The 19,645-nt window shown below is 36.5% G+C and overlaps 4 protein-coding genes across 6 annotated transcripts; 2 read left to right on the plus strand and 2 right to left on the minus strand.

The window, feature by feature from the left end:
* The first annotated feature begins 362 nt into the window (after nt 1-362).
* Nucleotides 363-3,966, plus strand: LOC113492748. Its single transcript, XM_026870395.1, has 6 exons — nt 363-726; nt 1,148-1,286; nt 1,489-1,619; nt 2,140-2,203; nt 2,286-2,394; nt 3,126-3,966. Exons 1-6 carry the CDS (start codon nt 651-653, stop codon nt 3,330-3,332), a joined length of 726 nt encoding a protein of 241 aa, XP_026726196.1. The 5' UTR covers nt 363-650; the 3' UTR covers nt 3,333-3,966.
* A 462-nt stretch (nt 3,967-4,428) lies between these two features.
* Nucleotides 4,429-7,818, minus strand: LOC113492749. The gene is made up of 6 exons (XM_026870396.1): nt 7,746-7,818; nt 6,077-6,278; nt 5,488-5,615; nt 5,221-5,281; nt 5,022-5,142; nt 4,429-4,757 (listed from the first exon to the last, which is right to left on the minus strand). The coding sequence occupies exons 1-6, from the start codon at nt 7,792-7,794 to the stop codon at nt 4,554-4,556; spliced, it is 765 nt and encodes a 254-aa protein (XP_026726197.1). The 5' UTR covers nt 7,795-7,818; the 3' UTR covers nt 4,429-4,553.
* Nucleotides 7,819-11,296: 3,478 nt separating this feature from the next.
* On the minus strand, nt 11,297-17,819 carry LOC113492750. Of its 3 annotated transcripts, XM_026870397.1 has the most exons (7): nt 14,666-14,815; nt 14,199-14,295; nt 13,805-14,009; nt 13,389-13,516; nt 13,054-13,114; nt 12,705-12,828; nt 11,297-11,675 (listed from the first exon to the last, which is right to left on the minus strand). In XM_026870397.1, exons 1-7 carry the CDS (start codon nt 14,717-14,719, stop codon nt 11,487-11,489), a joined length of 858 nt encoding a protein of 285 aa, XP_026726198.1. In that variant the 5' UTR covers nt 14,720-14,815; the 3' UTR covers nt 11,297-11,486. The 3 variants fall into 3 exon arrangements, with proteins under 3 accessions (XP_026726198.1, XP_026726199.1, XP_026726200.1); XM_026870398.1 differs by lacking the exons at nt 14,199-14,295; nt 14,666-14,815 and adding an exon at nt 17,255-17,819; XM_026870399.1 differs by lacking the exons at nt 14,199-14,295; nt 14,666-14,815 and adding an exon at nt 16,080-16,319.
* On the plus strand, nt 16,403-19,645 carry LOC113492752. Its single transcript, XM_026870400.1, has 7 exons — nt 16,403-16,490; nt 16,583-16,667; nt 16,877-17,126; nt 17,987-18,120; nt 18,497-18,557; nt 18,843-18,957; nt 19,336-19,645. The coding sequence occupies exons 2-7, from the start codon at nt 16,586-16,588 to the stop codon at nt 19,519-19,521; spliced, it is 828 nt and encodes a 275-aa protein (XP_026726201.1). The 5' UTR covers nt 16,403-16,490; nt 16,583-16,585; the 3' UTR covers nt 19,522-19,645.

A 19,645-nucleotide genomic window follows, 5' to 3' on the forward strand; every position in this document is an offset into this window, starting at 1 on the left:
TCGTAATACAAAAGATTCTGGTGCTAATAACCGAAGATATCCTTGACTTACTTTGTTTAATGTTAACGTTCATTATTCTTGTTAGGTACCTAATAAACGAAATTTTGGTGTTTAACATGATCTTAGAATCAGATACTTAAACGCCATTCACGGAAGTAAGCAGTGTTGTTAACAAAACTTGGTTTTATCTTTCATAGCGATTATAGTTTTTTTTTATTTCTTAAGAAGTTCCTTCGCCCTTTTTTTGTTAAACGGAGGAATTCTCTTCCGCTGCAATCCTTCATATCTTGGACGTCCTTCGCCCTAGGGCAGGCGATGCGATTTCGCGATTCTTGTCAGCAAACCATGAAAATGATTCTCTGATATCTTTGAATCAAGGATCTCATCCATCCATCTCAGATAACTGAAAATCATGATGGGCCTGTACGACGGGTGTTAAGGCATGGGTACCTTACAACCTTGACCAACAAAATCTGTTTATGATTCATATCTTCTACGCATAATCCTTATATTGCTCTTGTTATCATCGAAAACTTAAAGATGAACAAGGCTAGTTACTTAGTATTAAATCAACATTAAATTTGTTTTTCCTCACTATAAATATGGGTTTAACCGGCGCCAGGGCTTAGTTTGGCAACAGAATTACAATTATGCATTACGTTTATGTTATAGTGTTGACTTGTTTACTTGCACCGAAGACAGTGACTTTTGGGGCCGATGTTCTTCGTAAGTAGTATACTAGTAATAACCTTCATACGTATTTCCGACACGACTTACGAACAAAGAATATATAAATAAAAATCTACGACCTAGGAAATTTCTAGAATTACTTATGCACTTGATTTTGATACAGCGTTGTTTTTCTGAAGTGTATCGTGGTCGAGTGGCGTACGCACCGGTTTCAAGGTATCGCTAGCTCTGAGGTCCCGGGCTCGATCCCCGGTCCGGTCAATGTAAAAATTCACATTTCTACATTGTCTCGGATCTGGGTGTTTGTGGTACCTTCGTTGTATCTGAATTCTATAACACAAGTGCTTTAGCAACTTACTTTGGGTTCAGATCAATGTATGTGATGTTGTCCGCATTTATTTATTTAATCGTAACAATGTAACTTATCTTCCAAAAATTTAGATAATATTTTCTACAGCGAAGACGTGTGCTGAGAAGCAAGTATTGAACTTTTTAACGGAATGGCGCGAAGGAGTGGAGCTACCGGTGACACTGCCATCGCTCGATGTAATTCAAATTACATCATTTGAGAACGTATACCAAGGATTTGGGATTAAGTGAGTATGGTTAAAACTATTACTTTATCTTCAGAACATACCTTTTAACATAACATTTAAGCATTTAGCATTTGAGCCTTTTATTTTTTAATTGAATTTTGTTTTGAACATCACTTCGGTAATTTTGCAGTGTCCTTTAAACCTTCCTTATTGTTGCATTCTATTTAAGCCCGTAAGCTACAAAAAATATTATTTAACGCAGAATTTCTTACGTGACGGGTGATATGAAGCTGGAGGGTGTACGTAACTTTACCGTACAGCAACTATCCCTGTCATCAGACTACACCCGAGCATCCGCCACTGTTCGCTTCCCTCTCTTGAGACTTACTTCAGGTCAGGATATGTATTTTGTTGATAACATAAACGTAACGTTTAAACATGATGTTACAACTGAATGTCATCTTAGGTTTGTCAGTGCAACATATCAACGAATAGTGTCATTTTAACCCTATTTACATTTATTCATCGGCCATTGTAAATACCGGAGCCAGGGCCCTGGTTGCCCGGTAGTTAGATGTTGTTTATAGAAAATTCCGTTTATTACATGTTATTTATTTCAATGTACGAGTGCTCATTGAATCCATGTTAATAATTACTGTACGCGCCTGTTTGCGGGTCTGAGATCTTTGATTTTCCTTGCGTATAACATCACAATTTACAGACCAATTTTCAAAATCTATACCATTATCAGTATAACCAACCAAAGGCGAGCGATCCTAATACGATCGCTCACTACAAATTCAATTAGACTTTACAGCATCGGTTAGAGAGAGACTTTTTAAAGTTACTTAATTATGTTGAGATAATGAAATCGCGGGTTACCATTTTAATTACACCCTTGATTTATTTCCAGATAATTATACATTAAAGGGCCGTGCATACCTACTGTATCCTCTATCAGGTGCTGGATTTATGAAGTAAGAGGACGTTACAGATACACAATTTACTATTTCGTATTAGATTGCGAAACATTAATCATTGTAATTTTCTTCGCTTCAGCGTTACATTCCAAAATGTCGACGTAACCGTTGGGATCACCTTTGTTTCAAAAGGTGGTATAACACAGGCTGGAGAAATAAATTTAAATTTAACCATTGGAGATGTTAAGGTAAGAATTCTGATTGCTAAAAACTTGTAACTTGTTCAAGTTGCTCTATAATGATAATATAATAATAATATATCTTGGGGGGGGGACAACTCACACACGGTTATCTGATCTCAAGCTAAGTAGAACTTGCGTTATGGTTACCAGACAACTGATAAACTTACTTATATATTTCTAAATACATACCTACATATTATAGATAAATCACACCCAGACACAGAACAAATGATCTTGCTCATCACACAAACATTTGTTCTGGGTGGGAATCGAACCCACGACCTCCGGTATAGCAGTCAGGGTCACTCACCACTAGACCAACAGGCCAGTCATACATACATATATTATTTGCTCAGGCAAACTTGAGCATACTTTTATGAAATAAAACGAACAGCATTTTCATAGAGTAAGTAAAAGAAATACTTCTAGATATTTTATGTATATTGTTTTCTGTAAGAGACAAGTTAAATTGCTTGGAAATTTCATTTTGTTAATTCCGTAGGTTAAACGCACCATAACTGTCAGAGATTTCCAATCTTTTCAACGTGCTCTGTTGCTTTGTTTATGAAGTGGCTTACGTTTCTCCTATTTCTATTTTTTATTCCTAAATTAATTGAGCATAGGTATAGGTAGATGCCAACACATTTAAATGAGTTACCTTCCAGATAAAATAGTTCTAATGAAACTAATCTAGGAATAATTAATAAAATATTGATTTTCTTTTTATTCTTTCACAGATAAATTTGGCAAACAGTTCATGGCCGCTGAACCAAGTGCTAAGCCTAAGACGAATGGAAATTATCGAGGAATATCGAAGCACATTTATATCGGCGAGTAAAGACTATTTGAAATTTGAATTAGATAGAGTTCTCGGAAATACAACTACAGTGGATACTATAAGGACGATTGCAAATAATTATTGTAAATTAACAGCAAACAATTAGTACCATTAAACTAATCAGTGCTAAAAAAGGAACATGAATATAATCTTCTATTAGGTATATGAAGTTCTCGTGTCACGGTGTCCGAAATTGAACGGAGGAGGAAACAGCTCGACCGACTCTCATGAAATTTTTGTGTGCATTTTGGGTATGTCTAAGAATAGGACCACATTTATTTTTAATGGCCCCTTCGTCACCCGCAAAATACTCTGAGGATTAGTTTCCAGTTAAATTGTAACATCGTAGGATGAGATTAACGTGCACACCTTGTCCCCGCTTTGATCTCATGGCAGGCGTGTTTTTTTTTTGTCTGGCTAGTGTGAGACAATATCTAACAAGATTCAAATGTAGTTAATAAGTCAGATATGGTATCAATAGTATATTATTCAATTATAAAATATAAAATATAAACTATTAGGAATTCATGTATTAGTAAAATATTCAATTTTGTTTGTTATGTGGGATTAGGAATTGCCAATCATCGCAGCAATGACAGCATTGTAAACACAATTGGACAGATTTTTAGTCGGTTTTTTTGTTCCTTATATTTTAAGTGTATTTTAAAATTAGATTTATTTGTAATTTTTTCAGCTCCCAGTCTGTAAAAGAAACTGAATAAATGATTCGAATGAAGCAGCGTATATCTACTTATTTACAAAAATACAATTATATTTATAATTGTGGCTTCCGTAGTCTTACTGAATTATACTTTTGTAATTTTCTATAACATTACCACAAAAAAAGTACATTTAGGAAACTCTAAATAGGGTATTTGACAAAAGAAAATATTTTTAGTCGGCAAGACGGACTTCCAAAAAAATTTGGATACTTACTTTATTTTTCTTTTATCACGTATACAATAAATGAAGGTGATGCAGTGATTTAAATAATTTAATCTCATGTGACGTCACTTACCAGCACGCTTTTACTAGCAAGTGATGTGACTACCGTAATTTCATTATCTTAAGTGTTTTTAATTTTCCTAAATTTTATTTAAATGGCAAGATAAAATGGAACATACATATTATTCAAATATTTTTGAGGAACATTTTTGATGAAAAAAAAAACCAGATTAATATTATAAGATTTAGTCAAATTCTTTATTCTATTTAAACGGTCGAATTACCAGTATTTAAATGAAACAACTTTTTTCTGTAAGTAATCAAACTCCATCTACCTTAAGGTATTTAATAACATGATATCAAAGGGATTGTAGATGTGTGGTTAGCCCCGCAGCGGCGCCTTGCCGGGGCCCAGCAGGTACGTTATGATCTCCTTCGCCGTGATGTTCTCAAGCTCCTTGTTGATAGCTCCTAGCACGGTAGTCAGCAACTCTTCTATAATGCCGCTGTACTCTGACGGGTACTGCAGGAACGCCATCAGTATCATGGCGAATTCATCCTCATATTGGTTCATGCTCATCTCGACCTGTTAAGTTACACATTGCTAGCTAACTATGAACACTGATACGTATATGATAATAGATTTACGGTTTATGTGTAATAATATGTTGTCAATAAATCCTAGTTCTTTGATCGTGAATCGGAAAAACTTTGAGTAATCGAAGTTTTAACAGTTAACCTTATTTCAAAATGGGTATGTATTCCTTGTTAGAGACAGTTCTAGTAATTTGACGACTTCTGTGTTGTATTTAACAAATTTAGGGTCAGAATAAAAACTGTGTGTATTTACCGCTAGGCTTCCTATGTCTATATCGACGTCAGCGCTGTTGACTTGGTACACTTGGCCCAACTTCGCCGGTTCTACGACAGTGCCCACAGCAACCGAGAGCCCTAAGTTATAAAGGGTTATGCTGTCGAACAAAACAATGATTAGTTGAAAGAAACATGACAATATAATTAACAGTAATTAGATAAGTTCCTGTACTCACGTTGTGGTACCTTGCACATTAATCGGTTGGTTAGCTAGGTTCGCTTGCAGGTCGAAGCGTGCTGTAACGAAAAATTGGTGTAAGTATTTAAAAAACCAACAGATCGTATAAATTAAACATTAAGGAACAAGCTGTTGGCAACTATGCTATACTCGTTGCTTAGAGAATCTATCTCTGACCAACGAGTATGGCATAGTATTCTTGAAACTTGTTTGGATTTGTAAAAAAGATTGAACAGAATCAGGTCCATTAATGATATGTTTTTACCTTGAGCAGAAACTTGAGGAACAGTAGCGTTGAAGTCGACTCTAGAAGGCGCCATCCGGACTTCAAGGTAGGGTAAAGTTACTGTATTGAGCCCAACAACTTCCAAATTTTCTAAATATAGTTCACCTCTACAAAATACAAGTACAGTAAGTTATTTATCATTAGCATATCGTAATTCGTTTTAAAAAGTGTCTAAAGACTCATTTAATTTGTAGAAGATAAAAATGTCTGCCTAATTGTGTTATTTTTGTTTCTTTCTCCGTAGTGTATAGTGGCATGTTCAAATTTATCGTAGCGTCATTACGGGGTTCAGCGTGGTGAATAGTGGTTTTTTAGAGGATGCAACCAAATTTTGCGTCCCAAGGCCCGAAACTACTCGGTTTAGAGCTAAATCCGGCCTCGACTGCAAAGCTTGCTAGAAAGTGACATTTCTAAAATTTTAAGTGTCAATAAACGACTTTCACGTGACCTTCACGTGTTATGCCAGATATGTCACTTGGCGAGCGCAGCACGGACTATTGTATTTAACAAATACCTGAGTTATTTTCTTTCATATATTTCACTTATTTTTTTTGTAATTATAACTTACGAGAAGTTGAGATCGGCTAAATCAACAAAGTATGGCCCGAGTTTGGGCGCTAGTAGAGGGTTGAGCTGGGGCACGATTTTGATGAAGTTCACAAAAGTCTTCGCTTTGCGGGACGCTAGTCTATCGTCAGCTGTCAGTGGGTTCTTTGGTGGTAACTGTCCAGTACCGGTGTGTGCATAGGTTCGGCCATAATTTTGAATGACTGTAACAAATATATGATAGAGTTTAATTTTAGTGTTTATTTTATCCCCTAGTACACGGCCATATCTATAAAAACTATAGGTGTACTAGGGGATATCGGCAAGGGCGGTTGCTCCACACTGGAAGTGGAACATTTCAAGGCCTCGGCAGGTGCCACCTGCAGAATTTTTACATCATCGTTAGTGTTTTTCAGGTAGAAGGTAGAGCATGTGTCGTCCAGAGATAGGGAATGACCGTGCAATGCGGCGTGGTTTAGGATTTTTGAGCCGGGCGCAGAGAGCTATCGCACTTGTGGTAATGAAAAATATCTCGACTAGGAAGAACGTTTCTCTGTCGACCGTTACAAAGTCACGCGACGAAGGCTTCCGAATCGATCTGTAGGAGGGGACGTTGAAGGAGAATCGTCATTCTTTTCGATGCTATGGGTAATAAGTTCTGGAGCAGGTTCGAAGACTATGTTTAGAGACTGTTTATCCTGTGCTCATGGAAAAAGGCCGGAGAAGCTCGTGAAATAGGTGAGTCGGCAGTTACCTTGTTCGTTTTTTACCTCTGAGGCAAGAGCAGGGAATACGCAGCAGAGTCTGGTTAATCGCCCCGTTTACGAGGTACAATGACATTCTCCCGTTTCCGGGATTAGGTGGGAAAGATTTCCAGTGAAAAATCATGGACTGTTGTCGCCGAATGCTGTGAGACGTGGTGAAACTACAATAGAACGTGGAAAGAGAAAAACAATAGTGATGTGTTTCCTAGTAAACTTATAAATATAAAAATGGCTTTTAGTATGAAATATAAAGAAGTCAGTGCAGTGTAGACAGTAAATGTTAAATACTCTTGTTATAAAAGTAAAACATTTTGTTAAAGTTGGTAGATAAATCACTTTATTCCTCCATAACATATTTTAAAATGAACTCTTTGCCGACGAAAAATTGATCTTTTTTTGTATTTCGGGGGAATCCTCGTGGACACCCGCTCCCTCGGCGGTGGGAACGAGAAGTGTTTTTTTCTTACAGGCAAAATCTAACGTTCGGGTGACGTCAGAAGCGTTTTGTTGCCGGCACGTGCTGACCGCGGGGATCCACCGGCCGTTGTGTAGGGCCGGCGGCTCGCTTTCGCGTGTAAATAGCGTCGGCTCGCCTCACACTGGGGTCGCACCCGTCATAACCAAAGTGCAACCCGACGTGGGTCTGTTTGAGCAGGCGATGTGCACCCCCTATCGACTAGATCTTAGATAGCGACAAGTCGCGCTCATACGCCACCCGATGTACGAAAATTGATCTGCGAGTAATCTAAATCTTCAGCAATTGAAGCAATTAAGTAATATTAAAGATATAATATAGGTCAGAGGATAGGGAACCACCTTGTTTTGGCTGGAGCGCACATGTCTTACGGGTTGCATCCAGTGATGCTCTATAGGACAGCTGGGTGAAGATCAGAGACATCGGAGTTATTAAATACGTTTATTACTCACATGCTTGTGCCGAAGCCGCGCATAGCGCTAAAATAAGTAAGCCTCTCATGTTGGTATCGAGAACTCTGAACAACTGCGTAACAAATACATAACTTTGAAATTTATAATATGTATACAATTATGTGTTAATTATTTTGTAGTTGTCAGCATTAGTCTCAAGAAATCAATTTTACGCTTCGGCAAAATTTACAAGCCATTATTGCTTTCATATCCTATCCTTCTTGTTCGTTTATAAATGACATAAGAGTACTTAAGTTGTTTTGATAAATGTTATTTATGCCTATTATCGTGTACGATGTAAACCTCAGAGCAATCTATGTAGGTTTACCTAAGCCTTGTAAATACAAACCTAATGACAAGTTTAAAAAGCCTCGCGGCTTTGATATAAACGTCAATCGATGAATTTGTTTCTCCCGTTGAGATGATTAGCGTCTCCTTGATCAAACAAATTTTGCTAGAACAGAAGAAACTAGGCACAAAACACTCTCAGTAGTGACTATTAACCCTGCGTGTCCAAGCGCCATCTGGTGGAATAAAATAATTAAAAATCGTCGACTCTGGGCTATAATTCAACTTCATCGCGTAGGATATTAGACAATTTGCCATGGAATCTCACAAAAGATCGACTATTAGTTATCCGCATTAAAATGTCAAAATTTTAAGGGTAAAAAGTCAGCGTATACAACAAACCTTTCGACTCTTACATAGGCAAGTAGGTATCGTTGCTTGGTCGACATTATTACTTAGAAGAAATCTTTTAAACTGAATTGAAAAATGTAGTCACGTACGCGTTGTTGATCGTTCCTGGACACGCTTTGTTGTTTTACATTAAAATCATATTATTATATGATTTGTTTAAGCCGTACCAATGCGTTGTAGATTAATACTTCGTAATGCTGCACCTCCAGAGTCTGAGACAGCAATTAGATGCATGTGCGCAAAGAGGAACGAAATAAACCGTGACAAATATCGTAATAAGTTTTTAATGTGTGCAGCAGAGCACGTTTATTATAAATCAATTTAATTTGTTTAGTAATTGTAAACGTTAATGGCGATAGTAGTAATTAAATTAAATTAAATTAAATTATAGAACTACGTTTTAGTCACGTACCTACGAGCTTTTTTAAATGGAGATGTTTTTCGGAAGGACTGATTTTTAAGAACTACAAATAAAACCTAGCTGCACACACAATATTATTCACAATTCGATTCAGGATATGGTTAGTAGTAATGAACGTTTCAATATCGATGATGATAATATAAAATGGGATTATCAATATTATTGCAAATATTATTATAATTTATTCACATAATCAAGTGCGGCTACCTAAAGGAAAAAGGAGAATTTGGTAGTTTGTTTTACAAAGTTTACAAGTTTTTATTCATAAATTTGATGCGGAGCATATCGACTATGTGTATGACATAAATTAATTGAATGTTAACATAGCTACGTAAGTATGTATTTCGATATTTACCTCATTCTGACATTTATAAAAGCACCGGCGACCCTGCGATTTCACGTTAGAATATTAACGTGGTAGTCTCGATTAGCGTTCGGTTTTTAAATGTAGGTAAAAAAAAGGTATTTCGTTCGGAATTCAAATGAAAAATTAAATTTGGGGTTCTAAACATATTGTTTAGTTGTTCTTTGTTGCTTTCGAGCAAAACCTATTTATAATACTTGTATTTCGCTAAAATGATGTAAGTTAATTCGTAACCCATGTATCGCAAAAATTTATTAAAAAAAATGCATTATTAACGTTATAAAGAGATATGGAACAAATTATCTAAAGTTATGAACCACAAAAAAGTTTTGATTTTGTATTATTTCATTTAAGAATAACAATTTTAAGTAGCTTAGTAACAAAAGGAATTGCATTCCTTAGATAATTAAGTTTTAAACATTTTGACATTGTTGATAACAACTAGCAATTATTTTTTAACATGCATTAACAGTGAATGTCGTTAAACCACAACTACAAAGCAATTATTTTCACAAAAAAAAGTCTTTAATATGGAGACAAGAGTTCATCAGTTTTATTTAATGAATTTCTATCGACTTTCAAAACATCTGCTTTAATAAGAGTGAGGATGCATTTCAAGTGCATATTTTTATAGTTTTTTACAGTAACGGTGTTTGGATTAAGTAATCTATAATTAAGCGCACGCATGAGGAACGCTGAACGGCTGAAGCCTACGCCATAGAAAATCGTCGTTTTCTGTGGACGTAAGATGAATAGACCTGAATGAGTGTGTGCTCTAATTATCGCACTCTCGGTTTAAATTATGTTCGGAGAACGAAAGAGGATTCAAGACAAAGCTTCAAAGAATGAAAAGGGGACTCACATTGAAAGAGTCTTAAAATTAGTAATAAAATATATCTTGACTCAAACATATTGCAATTTATGTGTATCTATGTATCAAGGGGCCAACTGCCACTTAAAGAAAGAGAGAACAGTAACTGAAATGAGACGACGGTGCAGGAGGTAGAGCATCGTACCACTTTCACAAGTGCAAGAATATATTTTATTTAAAAGTTAAGTGGTTGAGGTCACCACGCCAAACCCACTGTTCGGGACGTATTCGCGGGTTCGATCCCCACCAGGGACAAGCATTTCTGTGACCCTCAAATTCTGCTCGAGTCGATTTTTCAAAAAGAAAAAAAAGTTTTAAAAAATATTCCTAGTTTGGTAAAGCAAGATTATACGACAACAATAGCAAACTGCAAAGCGAAATGTAAAACGTTGGAATTAAAAGATAAATGTAAACAAAAACAATCTATTTAAGTAACCCTCAACAAGTAAGTAAATGAATATGTACATATTTGAAGTATGCAGGAAGGTGTTACGAGTGAGTTTCATTTTATTTTAGTGTATATGAAATAAGTCAGGAGACAAATCTTCCGAACGTAAGTTAATGAATGGAGTCATATTTTAAATATTTTCTTTGCATTGGCTTGCCGTGAGGTCTAAGAACTAAAATGTTTTTTGACTTATTTAGGAATCTAAATGGTAACTGGACTATAAAAAGCTGGTAACTTGACCCTTGAGTCTGGCTTAAGCTGTAGAACAGGCCGTCTGGAAGAGACGTGGCCGTGCCCTCGACGTGGGTTGAGGTCATTGACCTTTCACCCCGGAAACAAAAGAGGTACAGCTGATCAGCGAGGTATGGTATGGTATCGAAGGCCTTTGCAACAAGACACCCATGCACTGCTCTCTTTTTTTGCGTGTGAGGCTGATCGATTTGCCACTGTGGTCGTTGCATCCTCAGTTGATCTAAATCCTAATGTTATGGTTCATATTATAATGAAGAATAGGTTAAGTAGCAGATACGTCATCATGACATCAACGATTTGTGTATTTTACCTAAGGTTGCCTATGACTACCTACTTACTTTGAAATTGTCGCTGAATTCTAGACAACGTAGTATAGCTGCGTAGTAGCAAATTACGTAGATACGTAATTATTTACGTTTTTTTTTAAATTAGGTAATTTAGGGAAAATCATTACGTACTTGGTTACAAACAACACATCTTCAAAACATATTTGGGATAACTTCTCAAGTCCTGCGGCGCAACTGATTTAAAAACGTGTATAAAAATATTTTTTAATAATACTTATTAGTAAAAAGAAAAAGAAGGTGAGGCAGGGCTTCATGAAAAGTTTACTTTGGATTATTTAATGTTCTATCGGGCCCTCGCGACAGTCAGTTGTTTACTACATTTGATTTAAAACTGTATTTTTAATCATCCAGCAAATAGCTCTTGAAGATGTCTGACGACACCTTGATGAGTTCCTGGTTGATCTTCTTGAGCGCTGCCACGAGAAGCCCGTCGTACATGTTTTCCTTCGCAGGAGTGCTGAAGAGTTGCGCAATGGCCAGACCCGTCTCGTCTTCAGATCCACCGAAGGCTACGTTAGAAAGATTGACCTGAAAATAATTGCCAATGTCAGTATTTTCCCTCGTTTTTATACACTTACTTTCTTGTTTGTATGTTTGTTTGTTTGCCGTTCCGATTGGATTTTTGAAACTCAATTTTGAGGCACTTTTTGATACGCTAGCAGGCTGAAATTTTCAGGGTAGCTTCAAACCCGATGACAATTAAATTTACAACTATTTAAACGGCTGGGCCGATTTTGATAAAAAAATAATGAAGTGCCTTTAAAAAACGTACATAAATATTTAGATTTTTTAAATCTATTATTTATTTATTGTAACTTTCGTAAATATGGTTCAACCCACTGCTACCTTTAAGATTGTCACTACTGTCAATCAAAAGTAATCAGACAATAAGAACTATTTTTACGGAAATTAAATCCAATAATTAAACGCAGGTGCTTCGATTTGATGGTAAATGTGTAATCTTATTTTGCACGTGTGTTTTTTACATATCTACGTCAATTGATTCGAAGGCAAAGAAAATTACTATTAAATATCGGCCACGTGATTTTTTAAACAAACTTAAGTCACTTCACCACAGGACGCCAATTCTGCATTTTACAGTGGCCAATGATGAACGGCAATTGGATAAAATTTGAAACTATTCCTATTCTCTTAAGCATTTTCCCAACACAAGAATTGGAAATTCAAAGGGCGGAACTCTCACGGTCAGGACAATGTTGGCAAATACTGAGAATAATGCGAATAGTGACAATTTAATAAAATTTCCATTCATTCATTAGCCATTGTCAATAGCAGAATTAGTGCCCTGGTCTTATCGTATTTACTGGCTGCAAGTTTTTGAAACTTCATTGAGCCATGAATAAAAGTAGTTAACTTCAATGAACCGTTCATTGAAGAAATATAAATGCAATACTTAATAGATTTACGCTTTACTGTAAATCAATCGGAAAGGCCATTTGGATTTCTTTGATAAGAGTAACGCTAAAAGCCAGGAAGGGTTCATTATATTATTCATGAATAGGCAAAAAAATCAACAGTCGAATATCTTGTACTAACCCGAATGTTTTCTATGTCTATCAGAACCGCCGCACTGTCGATTTGCAATGCCTCTCCTGCTGTAGGACTTTGCACCAGACTACTTCCTCCCGACAATGATATATCCATGTTCATTATATGAAAACTGTGTAAACAAACAATGTGAAATAATTTTCTGGTCTTATACTTATCTATAGTAGTTACGGAATCAAGTTTGTTTTAAGTATTGAGCGAAAATGAATGTTACTAATAAAATTTCATGAAAACATAAACACATTGTATAAGGATTTTGTCATGTAAGACTCCTACTCACTTCTTCCTACCTCAGCAAAGATTTTTGCTCTTCCATAAAAATGACAAATGAACTAACCTTAAATGACAGCTCATCAATATCGGAATGAAGCTTACAGACGCTTGCAAGTTAAAGTCACCTGAAACATAAATATTTAGCGATATGAATATACAGTACACGGAATGTCACAGTACCTCATGCCAATATTCAAGATCGACATCGAGCCTTAAGCTTTTATGCCAAACTGTTTTTGTGATTTTTGAACGGAATGTCTCTGTGCATTTTCACCGAAGATCCATTTTACAACGGGTGTTAGTTCTATTATGTAAGTCCATAGCCACGAGAGTGAATCTCATTTCATTACAGCGTAAGCGAAATAAAACGCAGCGTATACGATGATTTCAAAACCGTACCTTCTACGTATATGTCGGGTAAGGTAAGGTTGAGGTCTGCTCTAAGGTTATTCAGCCGCAACTCGAGGTTTCGGACCTGAAAAGATTTTATTCCGGCCAACACGAAGTCTGTCATGTAAATTTTGCCCCTGCAAAAGATAATAAACAAATATTTAGGTCCATACATGTTTACTAATATCACACATATTTCTCTGGTGATACATGTATAGTGTTTTTTCTAGGTTTTTGTGCAGCGCACATGCCCTGCCGCATGCCATGATTATGTATAATCCCTGTAAAGTGTAGTCTGCATCCCTTTCTCAGATGTGAGCTTATTTAAAAATATTCCAGTTATACATTTTATATTTAGTCAGACACACGAAGTCACTTTCGTATTTATAACATTAGGTCAACATATACTTGTAGAAAACACTTACTTGAACCACAAGTAAGGCAGGTCGATGCCAATCGGTTCGAGTTTGTCCCTCGTGAACGGGTCCAGTTTCGGCACCAGCTGTATGAAGTCCATGACCTCAGCTGCCTTCTCGCTGGCACTCAAGTCGCGATCCGTCAGCGGGTAATACTTCGGCGGGAGCAAACCAGTCTTCGCGGTAAAGTGGAAGTCGCCGAGGTCTTCATTTACTATAATTTTATTAAACAATTGTCACACAAAGGAAGCACATATACTATGATGTCTGCAAGTTACATTACGAGAGGATTGAGTTTCTCTTCGAATTTGAGTAAACACTGCACTAATATCATTGAATGTATTGTTTCACAGGACGTGAATCACCACTGGCTTAGTATTTACTGGCATATTGAGGTACTCACTGAGTTGCAACTGTGCTAAAACTAAAGGCATTAAATGTAGATGGAAAAGTCCCATGATCGATGTCAGCTGCATACTAGCACCCGACCCTCTGTTCAGCTGGAAATCATAAACAGTACTATCGAATATATAACAGATTATCTTTTTAAATTAAACCCTGTTTCTGTTTTCCACCATAAATGCTTGTGCATATTAGTTACGAAAAATTGATTTTCCACCGCCCAACACATTACATTTCCACACCTATTACTTGCATGTAGCTTTCAACGTTTTCTGTAACGGCCAATGATAGTATTTTACGGATAAGCTGTGAGATTCTTTAATAAAAAATACACGCTGCAGTTGCTTAAGCCGAGAGAGGGTCGGTGTTCAGTCATTGATAAAATTTTTGAACATAATTTTGGTTTATTGTCATTTGCGTATTTTTCTACATCTGTATGAGTCGAACGTAATAGATTTGAGGATATACCCAGCTCCACGGTATTCCACATTCCGAGGAAACAAAGATACATTTAAAAACCATTTAAGACTTTTTATACAATTTGGTTCATGATAAAGAAGAAAACAAAATATTTTATCAAAACAACAATTAGATATTCTTTTTACGTATGTTCATAACTATTAAAATTATCAAAAATTACGAATTACGAAAATTAGCTTTAGCAATCTTGGATGATATTGATCTACATGTGTACATATCTAATTAATTCTGTGTAATGTATATCAGTTATTGATAATTTTGACGATAATATGTAACTAGCAAGGATATTAGTGGGGGGTGGGCACCGAGTTGGAGGGAGAGGGGTTGTCGTTTGATGGCTCTTCTGAAACTGAACGTTAGGCAAAAAATTGGGCATAATTTTAAGTGCAAGCTGTGGCTGCTGGTGAATGGTGATAAACCTGAACATCTGTTTTTTTTTTTAATATTCCTTAATTGACATATCTCCTTAAACTAGGAATAGAAGATGGTTAAAATAGACTAGTTTTTGTGACTTACAGTCTCTTCTTTACACCTCCATCTGGCGTGGTATCTAATATAGAGGCATCATGTTACCCAGGACTGGGTTGCACAAGTAATGTAAAAGGTAGTAGAGGTTAGGAGAAGACCAATCGTCCTCATTTATATGAAGTGGCATGGCATTGATTTCTTCCGTAAAAATACATATTGTGCATTATATGTCTTTGCTTTGAATAAAAAAAAAGTGTTTTGAGCCAATTACTACATGATAAAAAAATGTATTTTTGGATAGCAGTCACTGATAAAGAATTGCATTATTTTCAGACCACGATTTTAATCAAATTGCTTCGGGTTTGGTCATTAGGCACATTCAATTTTGTTAATTGTTATTAGTATGAAGCAGTTAGATAAAAAATGAACACTTATCTTTCTACAATAGCGACAAACAACGTACATAATATGACTTGGAATTTAAACATGTAGGTATTTTTAAAGAGCGTGAATCGCGCTTTTGTTTACTTTACTCACTAGAAATATCAAGCAAGTGCAGAATATCAGTTGTTCATAGGAGTTCAAGAATCAGAAATTGAGAAAGAAACTGAAGAACCATACTGCTTTACTGGATGTGTAAGCAAGATAGCTCACTACACAGTGTAGACAGGCATTTCTCTCCCATAACTACTAAGCACGGTTGTGTTTAAGAGGGGGGGAGAACTTTTTCACATTAACCATTCTCAGGTGCTCGGTTTGCTCCTCTATTCATTATTAAGTTTTAATTTAATGTCTAAGGATTCAGTTAGAAACTACCAACTAAGTACTTTGGTTTTCGGTGGAATCTAAACATAGACTTCCTCGGAAAGACAGAGAGCTGTGCCAGATTTCTACCGGCTAAGACCTACTATTGACAGCGTTATCTACAACTTACCTAAGTCCAGAACTTTTTGCGGGACTTACTAAATGTAAAGATTCTATAGCAGCTTATAAATCTAAAAATCAAACCATTTCGAGTTGACTGCATGTTTATATGATACAAAATAGGTGTATACGCCAGACAAGCAGTGCAGGGTGATTACTGATTAACCGATAATGATAGATAATCGACTGTACAGGCAATCACGCCAATTTGATTGTTCAAGTGTAACAAAGACTGAGCATTTAATAGAAACCACTGCGGAATAATAACGGTGGTGATAACGACGGAATGGATTTATTAGGTATAATCTACAAATACTGAGATTAATTCATAATTATGATTGATTGCTGAAGATACACCAATACAACCCAAATATAAAGAAGTGTGAGGTACCAAAGCTTGCCAATCGCCAAAAAGACAACGGTAATTGTGCTTACTTTTTCGAATGTTTAATTTGCCGCATGAATCTTGACTGTGTTTTATTAATATTAAAAAATAAATTTTGTTTTTTACAGAAAATGAAATTATTGTGTCTCGTCACGTTATTGGTATGCGCCGGTGCGCAAGCCGCTACCCTCAACAATGAAGCCTTCCCTATGGGTTAGTTACAGCTCTATACAATATTTTCATTTTTTTATAGTCGTGTTAAAAAAAAATCTTGACTTTTTGGATAAACGAGAAAGTAAGTTTTTTGAATCTCGGAGTGCCATTAGTATCAGACCTTCAGTCGTATTTTTGTCAGCAGCTGCCCGACAAGCAACTCAGAAAGGAATTTAAGAACTAATAATATACACCTTTAAATTTTACAGAAGACACCGTTGAAAAGCGGCTTGAAAACACGCATGTGGCTCTAAACCTCGTGGGAAAAGACGGCGATGTAGCTGAGGCACCCGAACTAACAACAGCACTGAAGGCAGAAAACCGCAATGTGGTTACTGACGCCATCGAGGGCTTGTTGGAAGAAATCAGAGACGTCATCATCAATGGCAACGATGACCTGCCTCCTCTAGACCCCCTTGTGGTTGACGTCATCGGACCCTTGGATTATGATGCTTCTGGGTATGCTATTCACACATTTTCTTACTTTTTTGCATGCCTGGATTTAAAAAATTAGTTAGTTTTTATAATGCAAAAGGTTTTAAAGCATATACATATATTTATACATAGCTTATACGCTATATACGTACCTATATGCCAATTAGTCCAAACTTGTTGTGTTGTGTTAAGTATTGCTTTCTGCTAAAAAAGAGTTGATGTAAAAGTAGTAGTCCTGATGCAGTATTTTTGTAAGAAAATCGTAATTATATGAACCTTAACTTCGGAGCTAAACTACGTAGGTAATTTAACGCTCTTAGTAGCTATTCGATTTTATTAAATATGAATAATTGCGAAAGTTCCCTTTCGTTTAACTTTTTATCAGATTTGAATAAATCTGTGCAGGTGTTTCAGTGTTATCTTTTGATACGTTATTTCCGATGATAATAGATTGAGTAAATTACGAAATTTTCATATTCCTCTTTTTTCCGGAAATGCTTATATACATATTACTCGGAAAAACATTAAAGTATAGTATTAGTCGTTGGGCCAAAGTCGCCACACTATGGGAGCCAGCGGATGGACGGCGTCGCCGTGGGAGGCCTAGGAAGCGGTGGCGAGACGATCTTAACGCTTACCGCGCGGGCTGGTTCCTTGACGGCCAGAATAGAGAATCTTGGAAGGATTTGGTGGAGGCCTTTGCTCAGCAGTGGGTCACAGTTTGCTAGATAGAAAAAAATAGTCTTATACTTGCCATTAAAGACAAAATTAGCTAGCCCTTCCGTGTAACTCTCTCTCAAACTACGTTTAGGAGTTAAAGGACCGTCCAGTGTTGCCTAATTATACCACATAATACAAAAATAATTTAGTATTGTGATTTACAGTGTCAGAGGCGAAATCACCATAAACAACTTGAACATCGATGGTCTCCGTTGGTTTGTCGTTGACGACATCTCGTTCAACCCCCTCCGCCTTTCCTTTGGTATCCACATCACCGTTCCATGGATCACAGTCACTGGTAAGTTCGACATTTAAAACCAACGCATTGTTGTACAAACTGTTTTTGAAGGGACCTTTATATAACCCTTACTCTGATAACCTATCTACTGTAGACACTGTGTAATGACACGAAAAATGGTTCAAAAATATGTAAGCTTAAATAATGTTTCGACAATTTACTTCATTGTAAAAATGTCATTGATGAACATATGGATACGAAAAATAACCTTTTGTAACTACCTAAATGAAATGCTAATTACGTTATCATAAACACGGATTATTATTATAAGATAAACCACAATTGAATTAAGATCGGTATCTCAATTTAAGCCTTAAGTAACCAATATGTATTAAAAGAGATTAAAGTGATTGACAAAAGTATTTTTGTTTATCAGGAAGCTATGACGCCAGGACCAGGGTTGGCTTCCTAACCCACAGAGCTGGAGGTAACTTCAGGTACGTTTAACGTTACATACTTTTTTTACTTAACTCATTTTGTGCTCTTGTTTTTTTTTTCTTTAATCCTACAGTAAAGTGACTACAGCCTCGTATGATCTACCGAACTTGACTTCCTTTCAAATCTTAAAAAGTTAGATTCCTCGATTCTTCGTCTATATTACCTTCACTTGTCTTAAACTGAGAGTTGAAATTCAGTATACGTGTTACCAATGGATAATGCGATAGAAGCTTACAAATTTCTTGACACCTTTCAAGTTTTAACATTATGACACATTGTTACAGAGTGTTCGCCCACCGTATCGAGGTTGGCGTCGACCTGAGGCTGGGCACCAACCTGTTCGGCGGACACTTAGTGCTTCGCGAGCTGGACATCAAGATCGACATCCATGACACCCACGTAAGTTAAAAAAACAGGCCAAAACTTTAAAATGTCTGAGGTACCACGAGTTAGTTCAGCCTCTTTGGGAAGGATAGTATTTTAGAAGGAGCGATTGCCTATCTGACCTCTTTAACCCTGTGACCTTGACATCTTAACAAGACTGTTTGTCAGAGCTTTCTTTCCGCAACGACTATCAAAGATGCATAAATAACAGCTATGGGACCAGGTATTTAACGCTTCCGAAATATGGCGCAACACGTTCGAACACAGAATGTCACCCAACCCCGGACCGATCTATCAAGCGTAGCTTACTTATCCTGTGATTTATCAACATCCATGAGCTTAAGCAATAAGTTTTCAGACAAAGACATAAAGACGTATGATTTTCCTCTTTAGATCCAGATCACCGGCATGACCGGCTCCAACCTAGTCAACGGCTTCATCAGCAACATGGTGCAGAACATTTCCCAGGATTTGATCCAGTCTGAGATGGAGAATGTGAGCAACCTGCTCAGTGAAGAACTCTTTGATGTCATCAATGATGTCCTTAAAGATTACACCCTCGCCGATATCCTAGGATAGAAAATATAACTATTATTTAAGAATGTAACCACGAAATGTTAATGCTCAACTTTTACACTTAGTAGAATTCGATTTATTAAATGTATGTACCTACTATGGAACAAATATATTACACTGATTTGTT

This window comes from Trichoplusia ni, chromosome 4, assembly GCF_003590095.1.
Source record: "Trichoplusia ni isolate ovarian cell line Hi5 chromosome 4, tn1, whole genome shotgun sequence".
NCBI lineage: Eukaryota > Metazoa > Arthropoda > Insecta > Lepidoptera > Noctuidae > Trichoplusia > Trichoplusia ni.

What these genes read in the sequence shown, in the direction of transcription:
- LOC113492748 (XM_026870395.1), top strand. Translation starts at nt 651, where the DNA reads ATGCATTACGTTTATGTTATAGTGTTGACTTGTTTACTTGCACCGAAG. An exon ending in TTTTGGGGCCGATGTTCTTC is followed by an intron (nt 727 to 1,147) that starts GTAAGTAGTATA and finishes TATTTTCTACAG; the next exon opens with CGAAGACGTGTGCTGAGAAG. An exon ending in TCTCTTGAGACTTACTTCAG is followed by an intron (nt 1,620 to 2,139) that starts GTCAGGATATGT and finishes ATTTATTTCCAG; the next exon opens with ATAATTATACATTAAAGGGC.
- LOC113492749 (XM_026870396.1), bottom strand. Translation starts at nt 7,794, where the DNA reads ATGAGAGGCTTACTTATTTTAGCGCTATGCGCGGCTTCGGCACAAGCA. An exon ending in TTAGCCGATCTCAACTTCTC is followed by an intron (nt 5,616 to 6,076) that starts GTAAGTTATAAT and finishes TGTATTTTGTAG; the next exon opens with AGGTGAACTATATTTAGAAA. An exon ending in TCCTCAAGTTTCTGCTCAAG is followed by an intron (nt 5,282 to 5,487) that starts GTAAAAACATAT and finishes TTTTCGTTACAG; the next exon opens with CACGCTTCGACCTGCAAGCG.
- LOC113492750 (XM_026870397.1), bottom strand. Translation starts at nt 14,719, where the DNA reads ATGGTTTTTAAATGTATCTTTGTTTCCTCGGAATGTGGAATACCGTGG. An exon ending in TTTAGCACAGTTGCAACTCA is followed by an intron (nt 14,010 to 14,198) that starts GTGAGTACCTCA and finishes ATAAAATTATAG; the next exon opens with TAAATGAAGACCTCGGCGAC. An exon ending in TTGATGAGCTGTCATTTAAG is followed by an intron (nt 12,829 to 13,053) that starts GTTAGTTCATTT and finishes TTGTTTACACAG; the next exon opens with TTTTCATATAATGAACATGG.
- LOC113492752 (XM_026870400.1), top strand. Translation starts at nt 16,586, where the DNA reads ATGAAATTATTGTGTCTCGTCACGTTATTGGTATGCGCCGGTGCGCAA. An exon ending in CAATGAAGCCTTCCCTATGG is followed by an intron (nt 16,668 to 16,876) that starts GTTAGTTACAGC and finishes TAAATTTTACAG; the next exon opens with AAGACACCGTTGAAAAGCGG. An exon ending in TCGACATCCATGACACCCAC is followed by an intron (nt 18,958 to 19,335) that starts GTAAGTTAAAAA and finishes TTTCCTCTTTAG; the next exon opens with ATCCAGATCACCGGCATGAC.